General features: G+C 49.0%; 1 protein-coding gene across 1 annotated transcript in view; it reads left to right on the top strand.

Moving 5' to 3' along the window:
* Positions 1–21,587, top strand: part of PKD1L2 (polycystin 1 like 2) — a 100,355-nt gene that overhangs the window by 29,104 nt on the left and 49,664 nt on the right. Inside the window, exons 9-18 of the mRNA XM_052656165.1 lie at positions 987–1,036; positions 2,733–2,850; positions 4,795–5,002; positions 7,037–7,157; positions 7,855–7,996; positions 9,099–9,275; positions 11,913–12,058; positions 12,997–13,182; positions 16,799–16,930; positions 17,616–17,798. Of these exons, the coding sequence (XP_052512125.1) occupies positions 987–1,036; positions 2,733–2,850; positions 4,795–5,002; positions 7,037–7,157; positions 7,855–7,996; positions 9,099–9,275; positions 11,913–12,058; positions 12,997–13,182; positions 16,799–16,930; positions 17,616–17,798 (1,463 nt within the window). The remainder of the gene's footprint in view (positions 1–986; positions 1,037–2,732; positions 2,851–4,794; positions 5,003–7,036; positions 7,158–7,854; positions 7,997–9,098; positions 9,276–11,912; positions 12,059–12,996; positions 13,183–16,798; positions 16,931–17,615; positions 17,799–21,587) is intronic.

The raw sequence follows: 21,587 nt of genomic DNA, 5'->3' as shown, positions 1-21,587 counted from the left end.
GCTCACCTTAATCACTACACTTTAATTAGGCAGTAATCACACTCATATTTCAGTTATCTTCAGAGCATATCACCTGAGAGTACCTGCTCCATTTTTAAAAAACTTGACACACTAATGTTCTTTATGGATGAACAGATGACAAAGCAATTATATACAGCACAGCACTCAGTCCTCTTGGAGCTTTGAAAAATAAGGGTTGCCTTCAGCCTTCTTTACAGATGTGTGCGCTCAGTCGCTCAGCTGTGTCTGGCTCTTTGCAGCCCTATGGGCTGTAGTCCACCAGGCTCTTCTGTCCATGGCTTTCCAGGCGAGAACACTGGAACAGGTTGCCATTTCCTACTCCAGGGACTCTTCCCAACCCATGGATCAAACCTGCATCTCTTGCGTCTCCTGCATTGGCAGGTGGGTTCTTTACCACTAGTGCCACCTGGGAAGCCCACTCTTTATGGATGAAGCATCTAATACTCAGTAACTAACCTGTCCAGGTTCACACAGCTGGTAAGAGGCCAATGAAAGGATCCAGAAACACACCATGGTGTGCTGAGTCCAACTCCTACCAGACTGCCAGATCAGCTTGTACCCATCTCTCCCCCTCCTGCATTCAGTGAGGTCAACTTGGCGTCTTGAGCTCCGCCTTTATGGGATCATTTGCACCACAGAAATAATCCACAAGCACTACAAATCAGAGCTCCCACCCTCACCCTTCAAGCGCTAGGTAAACACTAATAGAAAACAGTTGCATGTCTGACCCAAATATTGAGTTCTACCTGCACTGGCAGCTGTCTACCTCTTTCTTACCTACAAAAGCAGTGTCTCTGGGCCGGTGGCAAACATGACGGTTTTGCTTCTGACCTGTTTCCTATGACCCGAATGTTTGCTATGTGTCCCTAGATTATTTCCAGAGACAGGCAGATGTTCTGACTCTGCCCTTTGGTGACCTTATAAACACCACCAATGTTTGACACCCATCCCCACTGTGTTCACAGCTCCTTCCAGTCTCCAAGAACCACCTGGAACAAAGGTCCAGAGAAAGAATGTGAGTATTTTTAAAAAAACACTTAACCTTACAAGAAAAAAGGTGTCTAAGTACTCTGTTTTATTGGGGTTTGGGCCTTTTGGGTACTAACAGCAGAGCACTAGCAATTAATGAGGTTTCTTCTGTTTAAAAAGAAGCCCAGAAGAACTGAAATCAAATGAAGCATGCTCTCTAACCACGACAGCCCTATGCAATAAGTCAATAACAAGTCATCTAGGATATGTAGAGAACTACCAGACATTTTGGAAATTCAACAGCATACTTCTTTAAAAAAAAAGATCAATGGATCAAAGAAAAAAATCAGAAGGACATTTTTAAACATTTCTAAGTGATAATGATAACACAGCCTATCCAAATATACGGGGCGCAGCTAAGGCAATGCTCAGAGGGAGATTCATGGCTTTTAACGCTTATTTTAGAAAACAGGCCCAGGTTCTTTAGTGTTTATAGCAAGACCAAGTCTTTGATTCCTTGCTGTTGACTTTTTTCTTGCATTCATTTCTTTAACAACAAGATTTCCTGTGCCTCTACAATGTTCAACGTTCAGATATTAGGGGCTGGGGATACATTGGTGAATAAACATACATGTGGTCCCTGCCTTCATGAAGCTTAGTGGGTTGAGACTAACTAACAAATTAGCAAAGAATTAATAATTGTGATGTGTCTAACTAGAATCAATAGGGTGCGGTGACAGCAACTTACAGACAGTGTAAGTGTACTATTATATGTGACCAGACAAGACCTCTGAAGAAGTGACATTTACATGGGGACCTGAAGGTAGGATAGTCAGCCACCCTGTTAGGAAGAACAAGAGCTGTCTGGGTGCATAGATGAGAAGGCTCTGAGGCTGTGTCAGGGGAGGAGGAGGATGGAGGAGATTACAGAGATGGGCAGAGGCCAAATCACACGGGGTCTCGGGTGCGAGGGTGTTTGGGTTTTATTCTCGGCCCATGGAGACCCCTGGGGGTCTAGCTCTGTTGCAGCCTCCTGATATTCCCAGGCCAAGCCCTCTGGGCCTGAGCTTGCAACAGGTCCAACCAGGACTGATCCTGGAGCATACTGCACTCCTGACCACTCCTTTCCTAGAATCCATGTGCTCTCTGTCACCGCCCGGCTCACCCTCCCTCCTCCTCCCAGAAGGCTCCAGGGTCCTGTCCTCTGGGAAGCTTACCCCAACACCAGCTGTCTGCTGTGTAGAGCTGACAGCTCTGCAGCCTCTCTGCTCCAGACACAAGAGGACGCACATCACTATTATTCTCACTTGATATGCAGCAACCCCAGGAGTCAGACACGGTCAGAACCTCCAGGGAAACAGACTCTTAGCCTACCGCCTCCCTCATCTACGTTCTCGTGATCCCCTGAGTGCCCTCTACTGCAGCAGTTAGCACTCTGCGTTTTAATCCTTGGTCTTCTGGTCTGTCTGTCAGAGGAGACGTAAGGGCAGGGGCTGGGTCTCTCTCTGTTCCCATATCTCTAGGCATCAAGCACAGGGCCTGGCCCATAGCTGCCACTGCCAGCACAGCTGAATGTATGATGAACCCTTAGCCGTCAGTCCACACCAGGCTAGTGACTTACCTGGTGATCCATCCTACTCCACGCCTTATACTGCAGCCATCTCTTGCACAGACTGCTCTGGGGTGGAAGGTGGGGTGCCAGCTGTGGAGGGTATCTCACTGGCCAGCTGCTTCTTCTGCAGAGAGACAAAGGGAACGTGGAGCTGTACGTGGAACCTGGTCAGTACTTGGATCCTTTCACCACAGTGACCCTGGGCTGGCCGGATGGGGATGAGGACTTACGCTTCCAGTGGGCATGTGGTAGGTGGTCTTAGAGCTCTGAAACATCTTATCTCATCACGAAGCAATGGACAGCGGTCAGCTTTTGCTGTTCTTAATCTTCACACCTGGATTATTCATGCGACATTTTGTGTGCCTTGTATGTGCCAGAGACAGTGAATTCCATGGAAATGGGAGGTGCGGGGAGCAGTGGCCTTGAAGGCAGGCAACCAGAAGAGGCACTATCTATAGAGAATTTAGGAACAATAATTAGACCCTAAAAGTCAGTCTGCTTTTTTATTATTGCCACAAATAATGTCAGTGGTAAAACACTCCTCTCCTCTTGAACTCCATCCCTCTTTTAACCTCCACGCTTTTGGTATGCCACAGTTTAGAAAGAGGAAATGATGAGGCCTTTTCTGACAAAACTTTTTTGTCAACCACTAGCACCTATTTTGGAGAAGGCAATGGCACCCCACTCTAGTACTCTTGCCTGGAAAATCCCACGGAGGGAGGAGCCTGGTAGGCTGCAGTGCATGGGGTTGCTGAGTCGGACACGACTGAACAACTTCACTTTCACTTTTCACTTTCATGCATTGGAGAAGGAAATGGCAACCCACTCCAGTGTTCTTGCCTAGAGAATCCCAGGGACGGGGGAGCCTGGTGGGCTACTGTCTATGGGATTGCACAGAGTTGGACACAACTGAAGCGACTTAGCAGCAGCAGCAGAGCACCTCTATTTAAGAAGTGGTTGTTCTCCTTTTAAAAGGAATAGCTAGCTAAGTGTATGTGCTCAGTTGTATCCGACTCTTTGTGACCCCATGGACTGTAGTTCACCGTGCTCCTCTGTCCATGGAATTTCCCAAGTAAGAATACGGAGTAGACTGCCATTTCCTACTCCAGGGGAATCTTTCCAATTCAGGGATCAAACCCGCGCCTCTTGTACCTCCTGCATTAGCGGGCAGATTCTTAGATATATCCTACCTATGGACACACTCCTTTAGAAATAAAATGAATGCCATTCATACTGTACATATTGCTTTTGTTAACCATTTTTTTCATCGAACAATATACCCTAAATATTTTTAAGTCAATATATTCTTCTGCACCTTGATTTTCGTAACTGCATAATAGACTGTCAAGTTGCTATATGGGCATTTACTCACCAGTGCCCTCTTTTTGGACACTGAGTTTCTTTTGAATTATTTGCCCTTAAAAACAACACTATAATGAACATCCTTGCAATGTTCAATTTTTATTTGCATCTGTGATTACTTTCATCAACAAGTTCCAAAGTCATGTAATATTTGAAATCTTTTGATATGAATTGGCAAGTTTCACAACACCCTTCAGCATGTTAGTTCTTATTACCTGAATTAATAGAGGATACAAGTATACACTTCAGGTGACTGAGCTGATGACCCGACCCCCAGGCATGTCCTGTGAATGACTACACACTGAGGGTGGTTGGGGTAGTGGATAAACATTGATCAACAGAGTTGAAGGGCAAAGATTTACTGAGCTGATATAAAGCAGGAGATGATCTGCAGCCTCCCAGATGGAGATTCATCCTCCCAGGTCCCCAGTGTACCCCCAGAGACAGACAGCTGTGGACAATCCCTTACATCAAGAACAAGAAGACGCCTTGAATGTTCTCCAGGCGAGGCTGTTTATCCTCTCAGCGCCTCTCCAGCTATAGGCTGTCCTGCTCACCAGTGCAGGTCACTGATGCGAAACAAGCCAACAAACCCTGCAGGTTTGCTTAGAGTTTGGGTGAAGCAAGGGTCATTTTCCTAAAAGCATCCTTCTGCAGCACCATTCCTGCAACCTGAAAGTGAACCGAAAAAAACCCCCAAAATCTCTATTTGGAGTCAATTTTCTTATCAATGACCCATTTCTTCTAAAAACCCAAACCAGAAGGTAGCCACGTGTGTTAAGTTCAAGGTTCCTGATGGATTGCAGTGTTGACCCACCTCTCTCTCTCAGGGCGCTGCTGGGCCCAGTGGAGTGACTGTGTTGAGAGGCAGCTGCTCCGCACAGACCAGAGGGAGCTGGTGGTTCCACCGTCCTGCCTGCCGCCCTCGGACTCTGCTGTTACCCTGCGCCTGACAGTCTGGAGAGGCCCGGAGCTGGAGAACCTGGGGGAGCAGTGCCTCTATGTGTCTGCCCCCTTGGAACTCAGGCCGCGAATCAGGTGGGGGCGTGAGAGCAAACTCCTGTGGGGTTGCCGTCCGGCCAGGGTGTTCTGACAGCCAACTCTGGCTACACTGAATAAGGGGCAGGGTTCACACTGGTGGGGAAAACCGTTCTCTCTGGAATCACTCAGTGGTCAGTGATGAATCACACAAATGAATGGAAGGAGAGAGTGTTACCTCCATGACAGCTTCCCTGACCCAAAGGCTGCCTCAGCAGAGATGCAAAGACGGAAGAGGAATGAACTTGGCCAGGAAAAGGGGGCTTGAGAGAGAACAGAACAGCAAAGGGAGGGAGCATAGAACAATCTAGAAGTGAAAGAGGCTGGTATGGCTGGAGCACAGAGGAAGAGCAGGCAGGGGCTAGCTCGGCAGGGCCTCGAGGGTTGTGTGAGATGCATGACTTTGGACTCTATCCTAAGAGTTCTGGAAAGCCACCAAGATGTTTAAGCAGGCTGGGAATGTGAACATGTTTTGCTTGCAAACACTGGTAGCTGGGTAGAGAAGCAGCTGGAGCGGGTGAGAGAGGACTCAGGGAGACTGCTTAAGCTCATGCAGGAATCAAGAGGAGAGTTCAAGGTAGCAATGACTGCCAGCTGGGTCCCTGAAGGAAGAAGATGGCTCACTCAAACTGGGCACTGATGGGAGCTGGATAAGGGTTGGTTTACAGATGTGGGCAGGGATAAGAGGACCAACCATGGATGACCCTGGAGGCTGCAAGAGGAAGCCACTGTCCCTCTTAGGACTTCAGGGGAAAGAGGCGGGGATGGCATTCCTGTGAACCCCCCGGGGAGCTGCAGCTTCGGGAGAGGTGCCCCTGGAAGGAGCTGGGGCCTCAGCCAGAGGAGCACGGCCTCTGTCAACTACAGGCCATTTGGTGAGGAGCAGGGAGAGTGGTGAACAACTATCCCAATGCTCCCATCGCCTAGACCCAAACAGAAGACAGAGGGAGTTGGAACCTGGTGATGCAGTCTATGGAGCTCAGTCCTGGGTACACAGAGCCACAGAGTTGACGGCGAGCAGGCTGCAGGGGCAAAGGGAGAATGTCCGGCCCACTAGCTCTGGGGTAGACGAGAAGTCAGAAGTAGGGAGATTATTCAGCTACTATGAAGCTCATATGGAAAGGATTGGGAATGGGCTAGACACAGCAGGAGTCAAACTGACCTCTCATTGACTCAAGAGGGGGAATATGACAAGAGAAGGCCTAAGACTCAGGTCAGGATGTGTGGGCCCATGTTCCATCCCCTAGCCAGGATGAATCACATAACCTCTCTGAGCTCGGTTTGCTCATCTGTGATATGGGAATGCTGATAGGGTTATGGTCAGCACTGAAAGCCAATAAAAGTAGGACGTGGCAGGTATGCTGCCAAATCATAGCGTTCATTGGAGCCGGAGCTCCAATACATTGGCCACCTGATGTGAAGAGCCGACTCGCTGGTAAAGACCCTAATGCTGGGGAAAACTGAAGGCAAAAGGTAAGAGGGGGCAGAGGATGAGATGGTTGGATGGTATTACCGATGGACATGAATCTGAGCAAATTCCAGGACATACTGAAGGATGGGGGAGCCTGGTGTGCTGCAGTCCATGGGGTCGCAAACAGTCAGACGTGACTTAGCAACTGAACAACAATTGATCATTATTAGAACTATAAAGAATCATGGAGATTGATAGCTCTCATCCCCTCACTTTGCAAGTGAGGAAACTGAGGCTCAGACAGGTTAAGTGACTTGTGCGAGGTAGCCTTTCATAAATGGCAGGGATGAGATTGGAGCCTGGGGTCCTGTCAGCCTCCTGCACTTTTCATACTGTTATCCTGTGCAGTGAATGGAATGGGGATTCAGGCAGACACAAACTGCTCCACCTCCATGACCACAGGTATGTCCTGGTTTGGGTTGGGGAAGGGGCTGCTTTTATTCTGCTTTTACTTGAAAAAAGGCTGTTTCCTCCTTCTCAAATAACTTGAGAAGAACTGGACCAAGCAAGGTGGCTCCTCAGACTAAGGATCTTCCCGGCTCCATTCTCTGTCTCCTTTTCAGCTGTGAGGAGAACTGCGGGCCCATGGACGCCAGCAGGGACGTTATGCTGAAGGTCGCCATGGGGGACAGGTCTGCAGCAGCCATGTTCAGCTGGTATTTGGATGACACCCCACCGGCGAAGGTGAGGATACTGGCAGCCTCGCAAAAACAGAAATGTCTTCCCACTTTGACTGACCAGACCTGTGTCACGCTCCCAGGACTGAGCTGGGGGTGGGTCAGTCCACTCAGCCCGTGGAATAGGAGTCAGGGGCTGGGGGCACTGGCCTGCAGAGATGCAGGGGAGCAAAACCAACAATAAACATCACAGCAGATGCCACGGGGGCCCCAGCCATCCCTCTTACCAGGCTGATCCAGGCCTCCTGCAGTGCTATGGGGAAGCTGCTGGCCCATAACCGTGGGGGTCTAACAGCCAGTCCCCCAGCGTTTGAGTGCCACAATTTCTGTGGTGCAGCTTATGCTCCAGAGCGCCCCATGACACCAGGCTGAATGAAGCTGGGTGCCTCCTAAAACCGCTTCTTTGCCTCGTTTCCTTTTCTCCCCACCTCAGCTGCCCTCTTGGTTTTCCCTGGGAGCCCTCCCTTGTAAATGCCCTGCACATGAACCCTCGTCTCAGGCTCTGCTTCCAGGGAACCTGACTGAGGACAGATACCCCAACATGCTGGGGATGAGCATTTGGGCTGACCTCAGGGAAAGAGCCGGTGCTGCTGTCCATCCATCAGAGACAAATCCGAAAGGCCTCTCCAGCTCAGAAGCCACTGCCCGGGGGGTCTGGTGGCCTGGCTGCAGCCTCAGGGGTACTGGGCTGTGCTCTCTTTCAGGCCGAGCCTCTCCCTGAGGCCTGCAGACTCCAAGGATTCTGGCCGCGTTCTTCTGTCCTCCTTCAGAGCAACACCTCCACTCTGCTGCTCAACAGCTCCTTCCTGAGGATCCGCGACCAGGCCGCCCGGATCAGGGTCACAGGTGGGCAGGCTCCTCCAGTCTCTTGTCACAGACCCCACCTCTGGCAGAGAGTGAACTGAGAGGAAGCCAGGGGTGCTGAGACAGGGCCAGCACACACAGGCTCTGGTGTGAATCCCACCACCACCACCTTCTAGCCGGGAGACCTTAGGCCAAAGATTTGAGCCTGTTTCCTCACATGCAAGCGGGGCAATAGAAAGGTCTGCCTCTGAACTGTACGGCGCAGGCTGAGAGACACGACACGGGTGGTGAAAGCAGACCGTCCCGGGGTGCAGCCTGCGTCCTGCCAGGCGATTCAGCACTTCTCACTGAAAACAAGTGCCGGACAGCAGAATGTAGGCTCTCAGAAAGATAAATAATGGGGTAACTATTCCTTTTCAGATGAACTCCTTTGATTCAGTATTTCTCAAAGTGGCTCATAGGCCACTCGCCCAGGATAACCTGGTACTATTTTAAATTACACATTCCAGGGTTCACCCCAAACCTTCTGAATTAAGTCTGGGCCAGGGAATTCATTTTAATTGATTAAAATTCTGTATGCACAACTCTTCCAGGCATGCACTGTTTTTGAAAACTAGGTGATTATAACAGGTGGTTTGGGGTGTCGGTGCAGGTTAGCTGGGGCTCTTCATGGTGCTGTGGGAGCCCTTGGTTTGGGGTAGGATCTTCCTCCTTCTAGGTCCTGATTGTGGCCCTTCCAAGCTTGGTCTCTTGGGACAAAATTCTTATTTTCCAATATTCTTCCTCCTCACTAAAGCCCTGTGAGGAAGCTATTGTTATTAGCTCCACTTTACAGATGAGGAACTGAGTCTCAAAAAGGTCAGAGCCAAGGTCACATGGAGAGTAAATGGCAGGACTAGGATTCTGTCTCTGTCCAGTTTTGCTGAGTGAGACCCTGGAATGCCCTGCTTGAGGTGTGAAGGGTAGGGGTGTAATACTTAAGATATGCAGATTTCTGAGCCTTACCCCCGAATCTCCAGAGAGAGGCTCTGGAGCAAGGCCTGGGAATCTGCATGCTAAACAAGTTCCCAGGAGACCATGAGCCATGGTGGAGTCTGTGTGACACACACAGCCCCTAAGCACATCTTCTGTCTTCACTCCCTAGCAGTGACCGGGTGTGCCTACGGGGAGGACACCTATGTGGTCAGCTCCCTGCCTCCCCTGGAGGTGCCCACCTGCACCATTGCCCCAGAGGAGGGGACCATCCTGACGAGCTTCGCCATCTTCTGCAGTGTTTCCACTGCCCTGGGCCCCCTGGAGTACTGCTTCTGCTTGGAGTCAGGTACCGGCTCAGGACTGCACTCACCCCTCACTCCTGGGCTCATTCCTCTCCAAGAGCAGGCACCTCTCTCTCTCTGAGAGCTGCAAAAAATGTGTTCTGTGGGTGAGAGAGGTTTGCAGGATGACCCATAACCCCCACCCCAGGCCCACTGACCCAGCATGGCCCATCACTATCTCCTCTGCAACTATAGAGGCCAAAATGACCTCTGTCCTGGCATGAGGGACATGGGGAGGATGAAATGGAGGAGGGTGTGCAGAAGTATGACTATCAGGACACCATTCCTTAGTACACTCTGGGAGGAGCCCTGACTCCTGGAGCTCTTCAGGACTAACCTGGCCCAGCTCACAGAATCATCAGTGATGTCGGAGAGCCATTTTGGAGAGGCAACAGGGAGTGGGTGATGTCACAGAGCATGCCAGGAGGAGAACCGCTTGCAAAGGTCCACAGGAGGAGATGCCCTGGCCAGCACCCTGTCGCTGTAGCCCCCACCCAGGACTGCTGCGGGGCATCCTCAGGGGAGACAGGAAAGCCACCCAAGGTGCCTCTGCTCACCTGGAATGGGGGTGGCTGGTCCTTGGCAGGCTTATCTGAGTCCTTGTCTCTTCCCAATGAACTTCAGCATTTTATGACCCTCACAAGAGCTCTTGAAAATGTTCAAGTCAGACTGGGACCATCATCCAAACCGAGGCTCCAGGAGTGTTGCTGGAGGGCTCCCCAGTATCTAGCATTAAACACCACAATGATGTAAACTGGACACCTTGACAAGGTGAAGGTGGAGGGGAGCTATCGTCAGATCATGGGGTGTCCTTCAGATAGATATGGAATGCATGTCTGTGACTGGGTCTGAGCCTACAGGGAAACAATTCAAGGACGGTAAGTAGATTTCATTTCAAATCTTTGTCTCCCTAAATGAAGACACCCGGCCAGCTGCTCCAGTTCTGACTGGTTATTCTGTTATAGTTCCTCCTTCTGCCTGACACAGGTGAGCAGGGGCAAGGAAGCATGACCAATATAAAAATGAATTGGCAATTGCAGTTCAATAACTTTGTGATTGTTTGCACACTACAATGAAGAGATTCCAATGACAGGCGAGTCCCCTTTAAGGACACAAGGATATTCATTCATTCATTCATTTTTACAACAAATATATTGAATTTCAGGCTCTGTTCCAGGTCCTATATATATAGTAATGAACAAAATAGAGAAAGTCTCTGACCTCACTGTATTTATAATCAGTGGTGGAGACAGCTGGTAAACAAAGACAGAGGATGGGAGGCACTGTTTTAGACAGAGCAGCCTGGGCAGACCTTTATACAGGAAGTAATATTTGAGGGAGTCTGGATAGGCTTTGAACCAGTTGTTAAGATCGTCTTCCTTTCCTTCTGCTTCTCTTTCTCCTTATTTTTGTAATTTGGTTTACCACTTTGAATTTTTCTAAAAAAATCTATCGAGGGGGATTGTTTTTCTGAAAATCTTCATGGATTCTAGTAAGGCTATTCCAAAGTCATAGCAGCAGGTGATTTCCTAGGGAGGACAATCAGTCAGTTCAGTAGCTCAGTCGTGTCCGACTCTTTGCGACTCCATGGACTGCAGCACGCCAGGCTTCCCTGTCCATCACCAACTCCCAGAGCTTGCTCAAACTCACATCCATTGAGTCAGGGACACCATCCAACCATCTCATCCTCTGTCGTCCCTTTCTCTTCCTGCCTTCAATCTTTCCCAGCATCAGGGTCTTTTCCAATGAGTCAGTTCTTCACGTCAGGTGGCCAAAGTACTGGAGATTCAGCTTCAACATCAGTCCTTCCAATGAATATTTAGGACTGACTTCCTTTAGGATGGACTGGTTGGATCTCCTTGCTGTCCAAGGGACTCTCGAGAGTCTTCTCCAACACCACAGATCAAAAGCATCAATTCTTTGACACGCAGCTTTCTTTATAGTCCACCTCTAACATCCACACATGACTACAGAAAATACAGCCTTGACTAGACAGACCTTTGTTGGCCAAGTAAAGTCTCTGCTTTTTAATATGCTGTCTAGGTTTTCCTAGCTTTTCTTCCAAGGAGCAAGCGTCTTTTAATTTCATGGGTGTGGTCACCGTCTGCAGTAATTTTGAAGCCCAAGAAAATAACATCTGTCACTGTTTCCATTGTTTCCCATCTATTTGCCATGAAGAGATGGGACCAGATGCCATGATCTTCATTTTTTGAATGTTGAGCTTTAAGCCATCTTTTTCACTCTCCTCTTTCACCTTCATCAAGAGGCTCTTTAGTTCCTCTTCACTTTCTGCCATAAGGGTGGTGTCATCTGCATATCTGAGGTTATTGATATTTCTCCTGGCAATCTTGATTCCAGCTTGTGCTTCATCCAGCCTGGCATTTCGCATGATGTACTCTGTATATAAGTTAAGTAAGCCGGGTGACAATATCCAAAGTCATAGCAGCAGGTGATTTCCTAGGGAGGACAGTGGATCAGCATAAACTCTGTCTTCTCCTGGGAAGTATGGAGGCCAAGAGTCCTTGATGTGCCCTCACGAGCTGTGGCTTTTGTGTCCTTGTCATCAGGCTCTACCCTGGTGGACTTACAGTCACGCTGAGACCTGGGAATGCACCCTTAATTATTCAGTGTCCATTTGCCAGGTCCCTGTCTATACTGTGGCCCTGAACCTGCCCTCCCATCAGTTTACCTGCCACTTGGAAAAGAAAACAATGACTTCATGTTGACAGTGGTCATTTCTGTCTCCAATCACGTGGGGAGCAGACAGCAGACCCAGGCAGTGGTTAAGGTAAGTGGCAGCCACTGTTCCTCTACTGAGACAATTTCTTCTTGTTTGTTTTTTTTCAATTAACTGATTTATTTCTTTGCTTGGCTGTGTTGGGTCTTACTTGTGGCATGTGGGATCTTGGTTGCATCACGTAGAATCTTTCATTGTGGTGCATGGACTTTCCAGTTGTGGTGCACAGGCTTATTTGCCCAATGGCATGTAGGATCTCAGTTCCCCAACCAGGGACTGAACCCATGTCTTCTGCATTGCAGGACAGATTCTTAACCACTGAACCACCAGTAAAGTCCCTGAGATAACTTCTTGACTTGTCTGAACTTCACCAAGAGGGTGGTGGGGTTGAAAGGAGCCAAGGGCATGACCATATGCGGGTTTATTCATTCATTCCTTCAACATATATTTACAGAGCACCTACCACATGCCTGGTCCTGGTGACACAGCCATGGGCAAAACAGACCTGGTCTCTCCCTTTGTAGATCTTATGGTTAGTGGCCAGTACAGGGGAAGGATCCAGGGGATTTGGGGTGGGGTGCCTGAGGGAGGTGGGGGCAGAAGAACCTAGAGATGAGTTAGACCAGAGCCTTCAGAGCTCAGAGGAAGGAGGACCAAGATCAGCCACTAGGCCTACAAGGAAGGGGCTGGATAAAATTTCAAGTCAGTCTCAAAGGTGAGAAGCCAGGCGGATGGAAAGACCTGCGGGCACAATGAGGAGAGCAGTGAGAGAGGAAGCCATGACCTGCCCGAGATTTGCTCCAGGTGGCCATCAGTGCAAGTGGGTCCACTGCCCTCAAGCCCTGGGGGGAGTGCCCATGCCAGGTAAAGCCATCCAGTCCTACTCTGCTTCACCATGTGCAGGCTGGGCCTTCAGGCTCCAGGTTCTAGAACAAGAACTGGTGGGTTGAGATCCTCCTGCTCTGAGCACATCTCTGGTCTCCTGTTAGGTGGGACTTGGACACACCTGTGTGGAAGAGGAAGCATTCCAGGCCGTGGTGTGGGACAATGTCACCGCCATTCTGCAGGGTGGGCGTGGCCCTGAGCAGCTCTTCCAGCTGGCCAGGGCCGTGTCATCCGTACTGGACCAGGGGCCGGGCTCCAGGCAGCTGCCGAGAGTGGACACCAGACAGAAGGTGCTCCCAATGGACTCCTCTGTCCTTTTGCTGGGGTCCCGGGGTCTGCATGCAGCCATCTGGGGAGGGTAGTGGGGTCCATGGATCCATGGGGAAGTCTTTGGTGTCTCCCAAGTTAATGTCACGTCTCTCTTCCAGTACTTTCAGTGACTGACATAAAATGAAGTAACCTTTCTCTGCTCAGCTTCATGGAACCACAGGTTTCTAGGGTGGGAGGGAATTTAGAGGGTACCACTCCTGTCTCTTCCTGTTCAATTCAGTTCAGCTGCACAGTCATGTCCAACTCTATGCAACCCCATGGACTACAGCACGCCAGGCTTCCCTGTCCATCACCAACTCCCAGAGCTTACTCAAATTCATGTCCATCGAGTCGGTGATGCCATTCAACCATCTCATCCTCTGTTGTCCCCTTCATCTCCCGCCTTCAATCTTTCCCATCATCAGGGTCTTTTCCAATGAGTCAGTTCTTCGCATCAGAAAGGGGATGAAACTGAGGCCCAGAGGAGAAAAGTGACCCCGTCTTGGTCATACGGTTCATGGGTTGATGCTATCTCCTCTGTCACTTACCATTTCTATTGTCAGGCCCAAGACTGAAATTCTCTAAGCCTCAGTTTTCCCACCTGGAAAACAGGGACAATAATAGTATTTTCCTTACAAGGTTGTGGTGAATGTTCAGAGTTACATTCACTGTAGCTATGAGTCAAGTCACAGGAAAATTGCCAACATTCAAACAGCTTTAATTCATGAATATGGCCATTCCATGTGATACAACCTAGTATAAGCAACTCTGGCAGAAGGCACGGTTACTTCCACTCCCACTGCATGCTCCTAGGCAGCTGCCTGCACTCACCACACACAGCGTCACACACACCTGCTGGGTGTGGGGGGCAGAGGACAGACTCCTCTGGAACCTGAAGGGTTTGATGAGAGCGCTGAGCACACTGCAGAGGATGTGAGCAGCTTTCCCAGGTCCACATTTCCAGTAGGTAGTGAAGATAAGAGCAAACCCAGGTTGGCTCTGCCCCTGCCCACCTCCGGCCCTCTCACCCCAGCCTTTCTCCCCACTTAGTCCCCCAGCCCCAACACACATGCATACAACTCCACCTGGCTCTCCTTCACCCTGAGCATGACTTAGATGCTTCCCTTTGGAAGGGAACTTCTTTTTGGGTACTGTATGATCCTAAGCACACGGACTACATAGCCTGACCCCAGGTCTTCTCATGAAACACTGGGGTCCTGGTGACAGACAGATGTCAAGCTCTCATTGGGCAATGGAGGAGATTTTAAGAAGGGCTCTGTTGAGATAACTGGAGGCAAGTTTTCAGTAACAAACAAGAGAGGACACAGGACCCCAGGGGCTCACCCTGAAGTGACCAGCATCCTGAAGGGGCAGCTGTGTGTGGAGGGGGCTCCTTGGTAGGAGTGGTGGTTTTTGAAGGATGAGGCTGGCAACCCTGGCAGGGAGGGTGCCTGCAACGAAGCTTCCTGCTCTCTCCTCCCGCCCTCTCGTCTCCTGCGAGTGAATCCACAGGCCAGAGGCCCAGCAGCCTGACATCTCCATGCAGGCAGCCTCCAGGATGGCGACCAAGGATGGGGAAGATCTGCAGAGGCAAATGTGAGATCATCCATTACCCACTTGAGTTTCCCTCCAAAACATTCTGATACGAGTCCCCTCACAGACAGGCCTATTCTTCCCTCCACCCAAGTTGTAGCCTGAATGGGAGCCTGGCTGGCAGCAGACACGCTCAGACTCTGCAGCTGCTGTGAAAGACTGTTGCTTTTCAGTTGCTCAGTCATGTCTGACTGTGCAACTCCATGGACTGTTGCCTGCCAGGCTCCTCTGTCTATGGGATCTCCCAGGCAAGAAACTGGAGTGGGTAGCCATTTCCTTCTCTAGGGGTTCCTTCCTAACCCAGGGATGGAACCCTCATCTCCTGCATTGGCAGGCGAGTTCTTTATCACTGAGCCACCAGGGAAACCTGAAAGACCGTTAGGCGATTAGATGAGCAAGTTGTGAGTAGCAAGCAGGGCAGGAGGGTGAGAGCGAAAGTTCACCTCTATCTGTGCTCTCCCAGATGGCTGCTATGAGCCATATCTGGCCACCTATTTTTAAATTAAAAAGAATTTTAATGAAATAAAGTTAAAAATCCAGTTCTCTGGCTGCACTAGCCACATTCCAAGGGCTTAATATGTAGTTACATTTCGCAAGCGGCTATGTTACTGGACAAGCAAAAGGACAGAACGTTTCTATCAACATAGAAAGTTCGATGGGGTGGTGCTAAAATTATATTCTTAGATTTTATCCGCCTCAACCAAAGCCAGCCCCTGGCCAGCCCCTGGTTAGGGCTTAGAAAGCATGTTCCCCTAGATGCTCCAGGAGGTCTGGCTTAAGGCTGGAGTGGCAGGGGGACTGGAGGGAGTCTTGTCCCCACTGCCCCCCAAAGCACACAGGGACCTATACCTGCAACAAGCTCTCCCAGTAAGCCAGTTTCTGAATTTCATGCCATCTGAGTCACAATGAGACCATTTGTTTTAACATAATGCCAGATTTTACAAATTTGATTTGAAGAACTGGAAAAAGCTTGAGACATCCTGTATTAGTTTCCTCCTGCTGCTGTAACAAATAACCACAAACTTCATGACTTATAATCTTACCATCCTGGAGGTCAGGAGTGTGAAAGAAACAAGGTTCACTGGGGCTAAAGCCAAGGTGAGGGGCTTGGCAGGGCTGTGAGCTATCTGCAGGCTACAAGCAAGAATCCATCTATGGGCTTTTCCAGCTTCTAGAAGCTGCCCCCATTGCCTGCTCCATTTTCAACACCAGCATCTTCAAGCCTCCTCCCTCCACGGCCTCCCCCTTCTCCTCCTGTCTTCTGTCTCCCTCTCTGCCACCTCTTCCTCCACCATCACATCTCCTTCTCTGACTCTGACCCTCCTAGCTCCCTCCTTCAAAGACCCTCATGAAGACTCAGAAAACGAAAATATGGTTGCTGGAGGGGGAAGGGATAGTTACGGAGTTTGGGGAGGTCATGTACACAGTGCTGTATTCAAAATGGATAACCAACAAGGACCTACTGCACAGCACAGGGAACTCTGCTCAGTGTTATGTGGCAGCCTGGATGGGAGGGGGGTTTGAGGGGAGAGTGGATACGTGTATATGTATGGCTGAGTCCTTTCACCATTCACCTGAAACTATCACAACCTTGTTAATAGGCTATACCCTGATACAAAATAGAAAGTTAAAGTTTGAAAAAAATAAATAAAGGAGAAAAAAATCACAGGGACCCCTGTGATTATACTGGTCCCACCTGGTTAGTACAGGATACTCTCCCCATCTCAGAATCCTTAATTTAATCAAACCTCCACAGAGATTCTGCCCAAATATCTCTTGTCATGTGAATAACATATGCACAGGTTTCAGGGACTAGGGTGTGCCTATCTTTGGGAGGCTATGATCCTGCCTACCATACATCCTAGGAGACAAGCAGAGACCTATCAGCTTTGGAAGACCCCACATGAGCCTGGTCGCTTTCTCAGACCCCAGATCTTGCTGGGACAGCCTCATCAAGCCACTGGAATTACATTACCTCCCCCACCTTCCTCTGTCTTTTCCAAGGTCAGAGAGCACATCCTGGGGTCACTGTCTGTGGTCAATGCCACCATGGGGGACATGCAGAGGGTGCGGGGGCTGGCTGAGGTGCTGAAAGAGGTGACCCAGCGCAGTGAGGAGCTCACGCCCTTGGCCCAGGTGAGTAGTTCCCACCCACTAAATCCTGACCTTTATTTCTGGGACCCTGATCATTCTTCCCACTTAACACATCCATTTGCTCGCACACCCCTTCTATCCATATACATCTATACATATACATTCCTGACCTTTCACTCATGCATCCATGTGTTAATTTATTCATTCATTTAACAAATGCTCCCTAAACGCCTAGTATGTGCAGGTACTATGCAATTCATAGAAAATTCAGCAGCAAACCCCATAGACATGGCCTGTGCCTTCATGGCACTTTTAGGCCAGTGGGATGACCAGATACTGAACAAATAACTTCATAAGTACATATATGATTACAAAATTGGAATAAGTGCTGTGTCCGGCCAGTCAGCCAGCCAGCCAGCTGTCCCCAGTCAGTGAATGTTTACTGAATACCTACTATGTGCTGGGCATTGTGCAAGACACTCTGGGAAAGACTCCGAGATGGACAAGGTTACTGTCCTGAAGGAATTGAGCACATAGCAGGGAAGGAACACCTGGCTTCCAGTCCTCGACACAGGCAGTTTGTGTGACAGGCTCGGCCCAGATCTCCCCTGGCTTGAGTTCCCACATGCTCCCTTCCACCGCAGTGCTGATCCCTGGAGGAGTTTGGGGGATGGTCTGTTCCAAGCAGGGCCTCATGCTGTTCTTCCTCCTCCTCTGGGTGAGCCAGCGGGAGGCCGGCAGGGCTCTGCAGCACGCCAGTGAGGGCCTGCTGGCAATGAGTGCCGAGGCCCACCCTGAGGACCGGAGGCGCCAGGCGGCCACCAGGGACCTGCTCCAGGCTGTGGGCAATGTGCTGGAAGCTTCCCTGAGGGACCGGTCTGAAGAGCCTGCACAGGCCAACGGCAGCCAGGTGGGTGTCCTGGCCCAGATGTGGACCTAATGCTAACCACATGCCCGGCTCACACCAGCGTTTCTAGGCGGATCCTTCTCCACTTCGTGCAGATGAGGAAACTGAGGCACGGCAGTTAAAGGCCCTTCTAGGAGCTGACAGAAAGGCTCCAGGACAGGAGCTCCCAGGAGGTGGAGTGGTGCAGGCAGGCCAAGCGCAGGCTTCAGAGGAGGTGGCCTGAGTTGGAACTCTGCCTTTGTCACTTGCAAGCCTTGTGCCTTGGGCAAGGACACTTCCTGCAGCCTTATCTTCTCATCTGCATTAAGCTGACAAGGTCTGCTTCATCCGACTGGAGAGATCCTATACTCACTCTTGCAAGTCTGAACTCCTGGTTCACTTAGCCAAGGACACAGAGCATCTTTAGGAGAGAGGTCATTCCAGCACCCAGGACGTCACAGAACGGAGACACAAAACCCGTCTCCAGCTGCTCCACAGCCCTTTACTTTGTGGTACCACCATTCCATTCAAGAACTCACACATTCTCACGGTGGCCACACAGGCACACTCAAACACATACCCACACACTTACGCACATGCACAACTCACATACATGCACACACATTCACACACACTGAGAGCCATCGCTTATACTTTCACATATACCTCAAAGCACACACTCCTGCATTTGCTCATACCTTCACATTCAGCTACACAGTCACACACAGACTCTCACATATAGTTGCAATCACACATAAAATCACATACACACACACTCATTCATGCTCAGATACTTATACTCCCATACCCTCAAGCCACATCTACTCAGACACACATCCACACACTTCCACCCACACATACCCACATCAGTTCAGTTCAGTTCAGTTCATTTCAGTTGCTTAGTCATGTCCGACTCTTTGCGACCCCATGGACTGCAGCATGCCAGGCTTCCCTGTCCATCACCCACTCCCGGAGTTTACTCAAACTCATCTCCATTGAGTCAGTGACGCCATCCAACCATCTCATCCCGTCGTCCCCTTCTCCGCCTGCCTTCAAACTTTCCCAGCATCAGGGTCTTTTCCAATGAGTCAGTTCTTTGCATCAGGTGGCCAAAGTATTGGAGATTCAGCTTGAACATCAGTCCTTCCAATGAATATTCAGGACTGATTTCCTTTAGGATGGACTGGTTGGATCTCCTTGCAGTCCAAGGGACTCTCGAAAGTTTTCTCTAACATCACAGTTCAAAAGCACCAATTCTTCGGCACTCAGCTTTCTTTATAGTCCAACTCCCACATCCATACATGACTATTGGAAAAACCATAGCTTTGATCAGATGGACCTTTGTTGGCAAAGTAATGTCTCTGCTTTTTAATATGCTGTCTAGGTTCAAAAGCACCAATTCTTCAGCACTCAGCTTTCGTTATAGTCCATCTCTCACATCCATACATGACTATTGGAAAAACCATAGCTGTGGCTAGACAGACCTTTGTTGGCCAAGTAATGTCTCTGCTTTTTAATATGCTGTCTAGCTTGGTCATAACTTTCCGTCCAAGAAGCAAGCGTCTTTTAATTTCATGGCTGCACCCACCATCTGCCGTGATTTTAGAGACCCCCCAAAATAAAGTCTGCCACTGTTTCCCATCTATTTGCCATGAAGTGATGGGACCATATGCCATGATCTTAGTTTTCTGAACGTTGAGCTTTAAGCCAACTTTTTCACTCTCCTCTTTCACTTTCATCAAGAGGCTCTTTAGTTCTTCTTCGCTTTCTGCCATAAGGGTGGTGTCATCTGCATATCTGAGGTTATTGATATTTCTCCCTGCAATCTTGATTCCAGCTTGTGCTTCCTCCAGCCCAGCGTTTCTCATGATGTACTCTGCATAGAAGTTAAATGAGCAGGGTGACAATATACAGCCTTGACGTACTCCTTTTCCTGTTTGGAACCAGTCTGTTGTTCCATGTCCAGTTATAACTGTTGCTTCCTGACCTGCACACAGATTTCTCAAGAGTCAGGTCAGGTGGTCTGGTATGCTCATTTCTTTCAGAATTTTCCACAGTTTGTTGTGATCCACACAGTCAAAGGCTTTGGCATAGTCAATAAAGCAGAAGTAGATGTTTTTCTTGGAGAAGGCAATGGCAACCCACTCTAGTACTCTGGCCTGGAAAATCCCATGGACGGAGGAGCCTGATAGGCTGCAGTCCATGGGGTCACTAAGAGTCGGACACGACTGAGCGACTTTACTTTCACTTTTCACTTTCATGCATTGGAGAAGGAAATGGCAACTCACTCCATTATTCTTGCCTGGAGAATCCCAGGGACCGGGGAGCCTGGTGGGCTGAACATCTATGGGGTTGCACAGAGACGGACACGACTGAAGTGACTTAGCAGCAGCAGCAGCAGCAGCAGCAGACATTTTTCTGGAACTCTCTTGCTTTTTCGATGATCCAGTGGATGTTGGCAACTTGATCTCTGGTTCCTCTGCCTTTTCTAAATCCAGCTTGAACATCTGGAAGTTCACAGTTCACGTATTGCTGAAGCCTGGCTTGGAGAATTTTGAGCATTGCTTTACTAGCGTGTGAGATGAGTGCAATTGTGCAGTAGTTTGAGCATTCTTTGGCATTGTCTTTCTTTGGGACTGGAATGAAAACTGACCTTTTCCAGTCCTGTGGCCACTGCTGAATTTTCCAAATTTGCTGGCATATTGAATGCAGCACTTTCACAACATCATCTTTCAGGATTTGAAATAGTTCAACTGGAATTCCATCACCTCCTCTAGCTTTGTTCATAGAGATGCTTCCTAAGGCCCACTTGACTTCACATTCCAGGATGTCTGGCTCTAGGTGCGTGATCATATCATTGTGATTATATGGGTCACGAAGATCTTTTTTGTATAGTTCTGCTGTGTATTCTTGCCACCTCTTCTTAATATCTTCTGCTTCTGCTTAATATCTTCTGTTTCTGCCCTTTATTGTGCTCATCTTTGCATGAAATGTTCCCTTGGTATCTCTAAATTTTTTTGAAGAGATCTCTAGTCTTTCCAATTCTAATGTTTTCCTCTATTTCTTTGCACTGAGGAAGGCTTTCTTACCTCTCCTTGCTATTCCTTGGAACTCTGCATTCAAATGGGTATATTTTTCCTTTTCTCCTTTGCCTTTCACTTCTCTCCTTTTCTCAGCTATTTGTAACACCTCCTCAGACAGCCACTTTGGCTTTTTGCATTTCTTTTTCTTGGGGATGGTCTTGATCCCTGTCTCCTGTACAATGTCATGAACCTCCGTCCATAGTTCTTCAGATACTCTATCAGATCTAATCTCTTGACTCTATCTCTCACTTCCACTGTATAATGGTAAGGGATTTGACTTAGGTCATACCTGAATGGTATAGTGGTTTTCCCTACTTTCCTCAATTTAAGTATGAATTTGGCAATAAGGAGTTCATGATCTGAGCCACAGTCAGCTCTTGGTCTTGTTTTTGCTGACTATATAGAGCTTCTCCATCTTTGGCTGCAAAGAACATAACCAATCTGATTTTGGTGTTGACCATCTGGCAATGTCCATGTGTAGAGTCTTCTCTTGTGTTGGAAGAGGGTGTTTGCTATGACCAGTGCATTCTCTTGGCAAAACTCCACTAGCCTTTGCCTTGCTTCATTCTATACTCCAAGGCCAAATTTGCCTGTTACTCCGGGTGTTTCTTGACTTCCTCCTTTTGCATTCCAGTCCCCTATAATGAAAAGGACATCTTTTTTGGGTGCTAGTTCTAGAAGATCTTGTAGGTCTTCATAGAACCATTCAACTTCAGCTTCTTCAGCATTA

This window comes from Budorcas taxicolor, chromosome 18, assembly GCF_023091745.1.
Source record: "Budorcas taxicolor isolate Tak-1 chromosome 18, Takin1.1, whole genome shotgun sequence".
Lineage (NCBI taxonomy): Eukaryota > Metazoa > Chordata > Mammalia > Artiodactyla > Bovidae > Budorcas > Budorcas taxicolor.
This window is presented reverse-complemented; position numbering and strand designations above follow the sequence as displayed.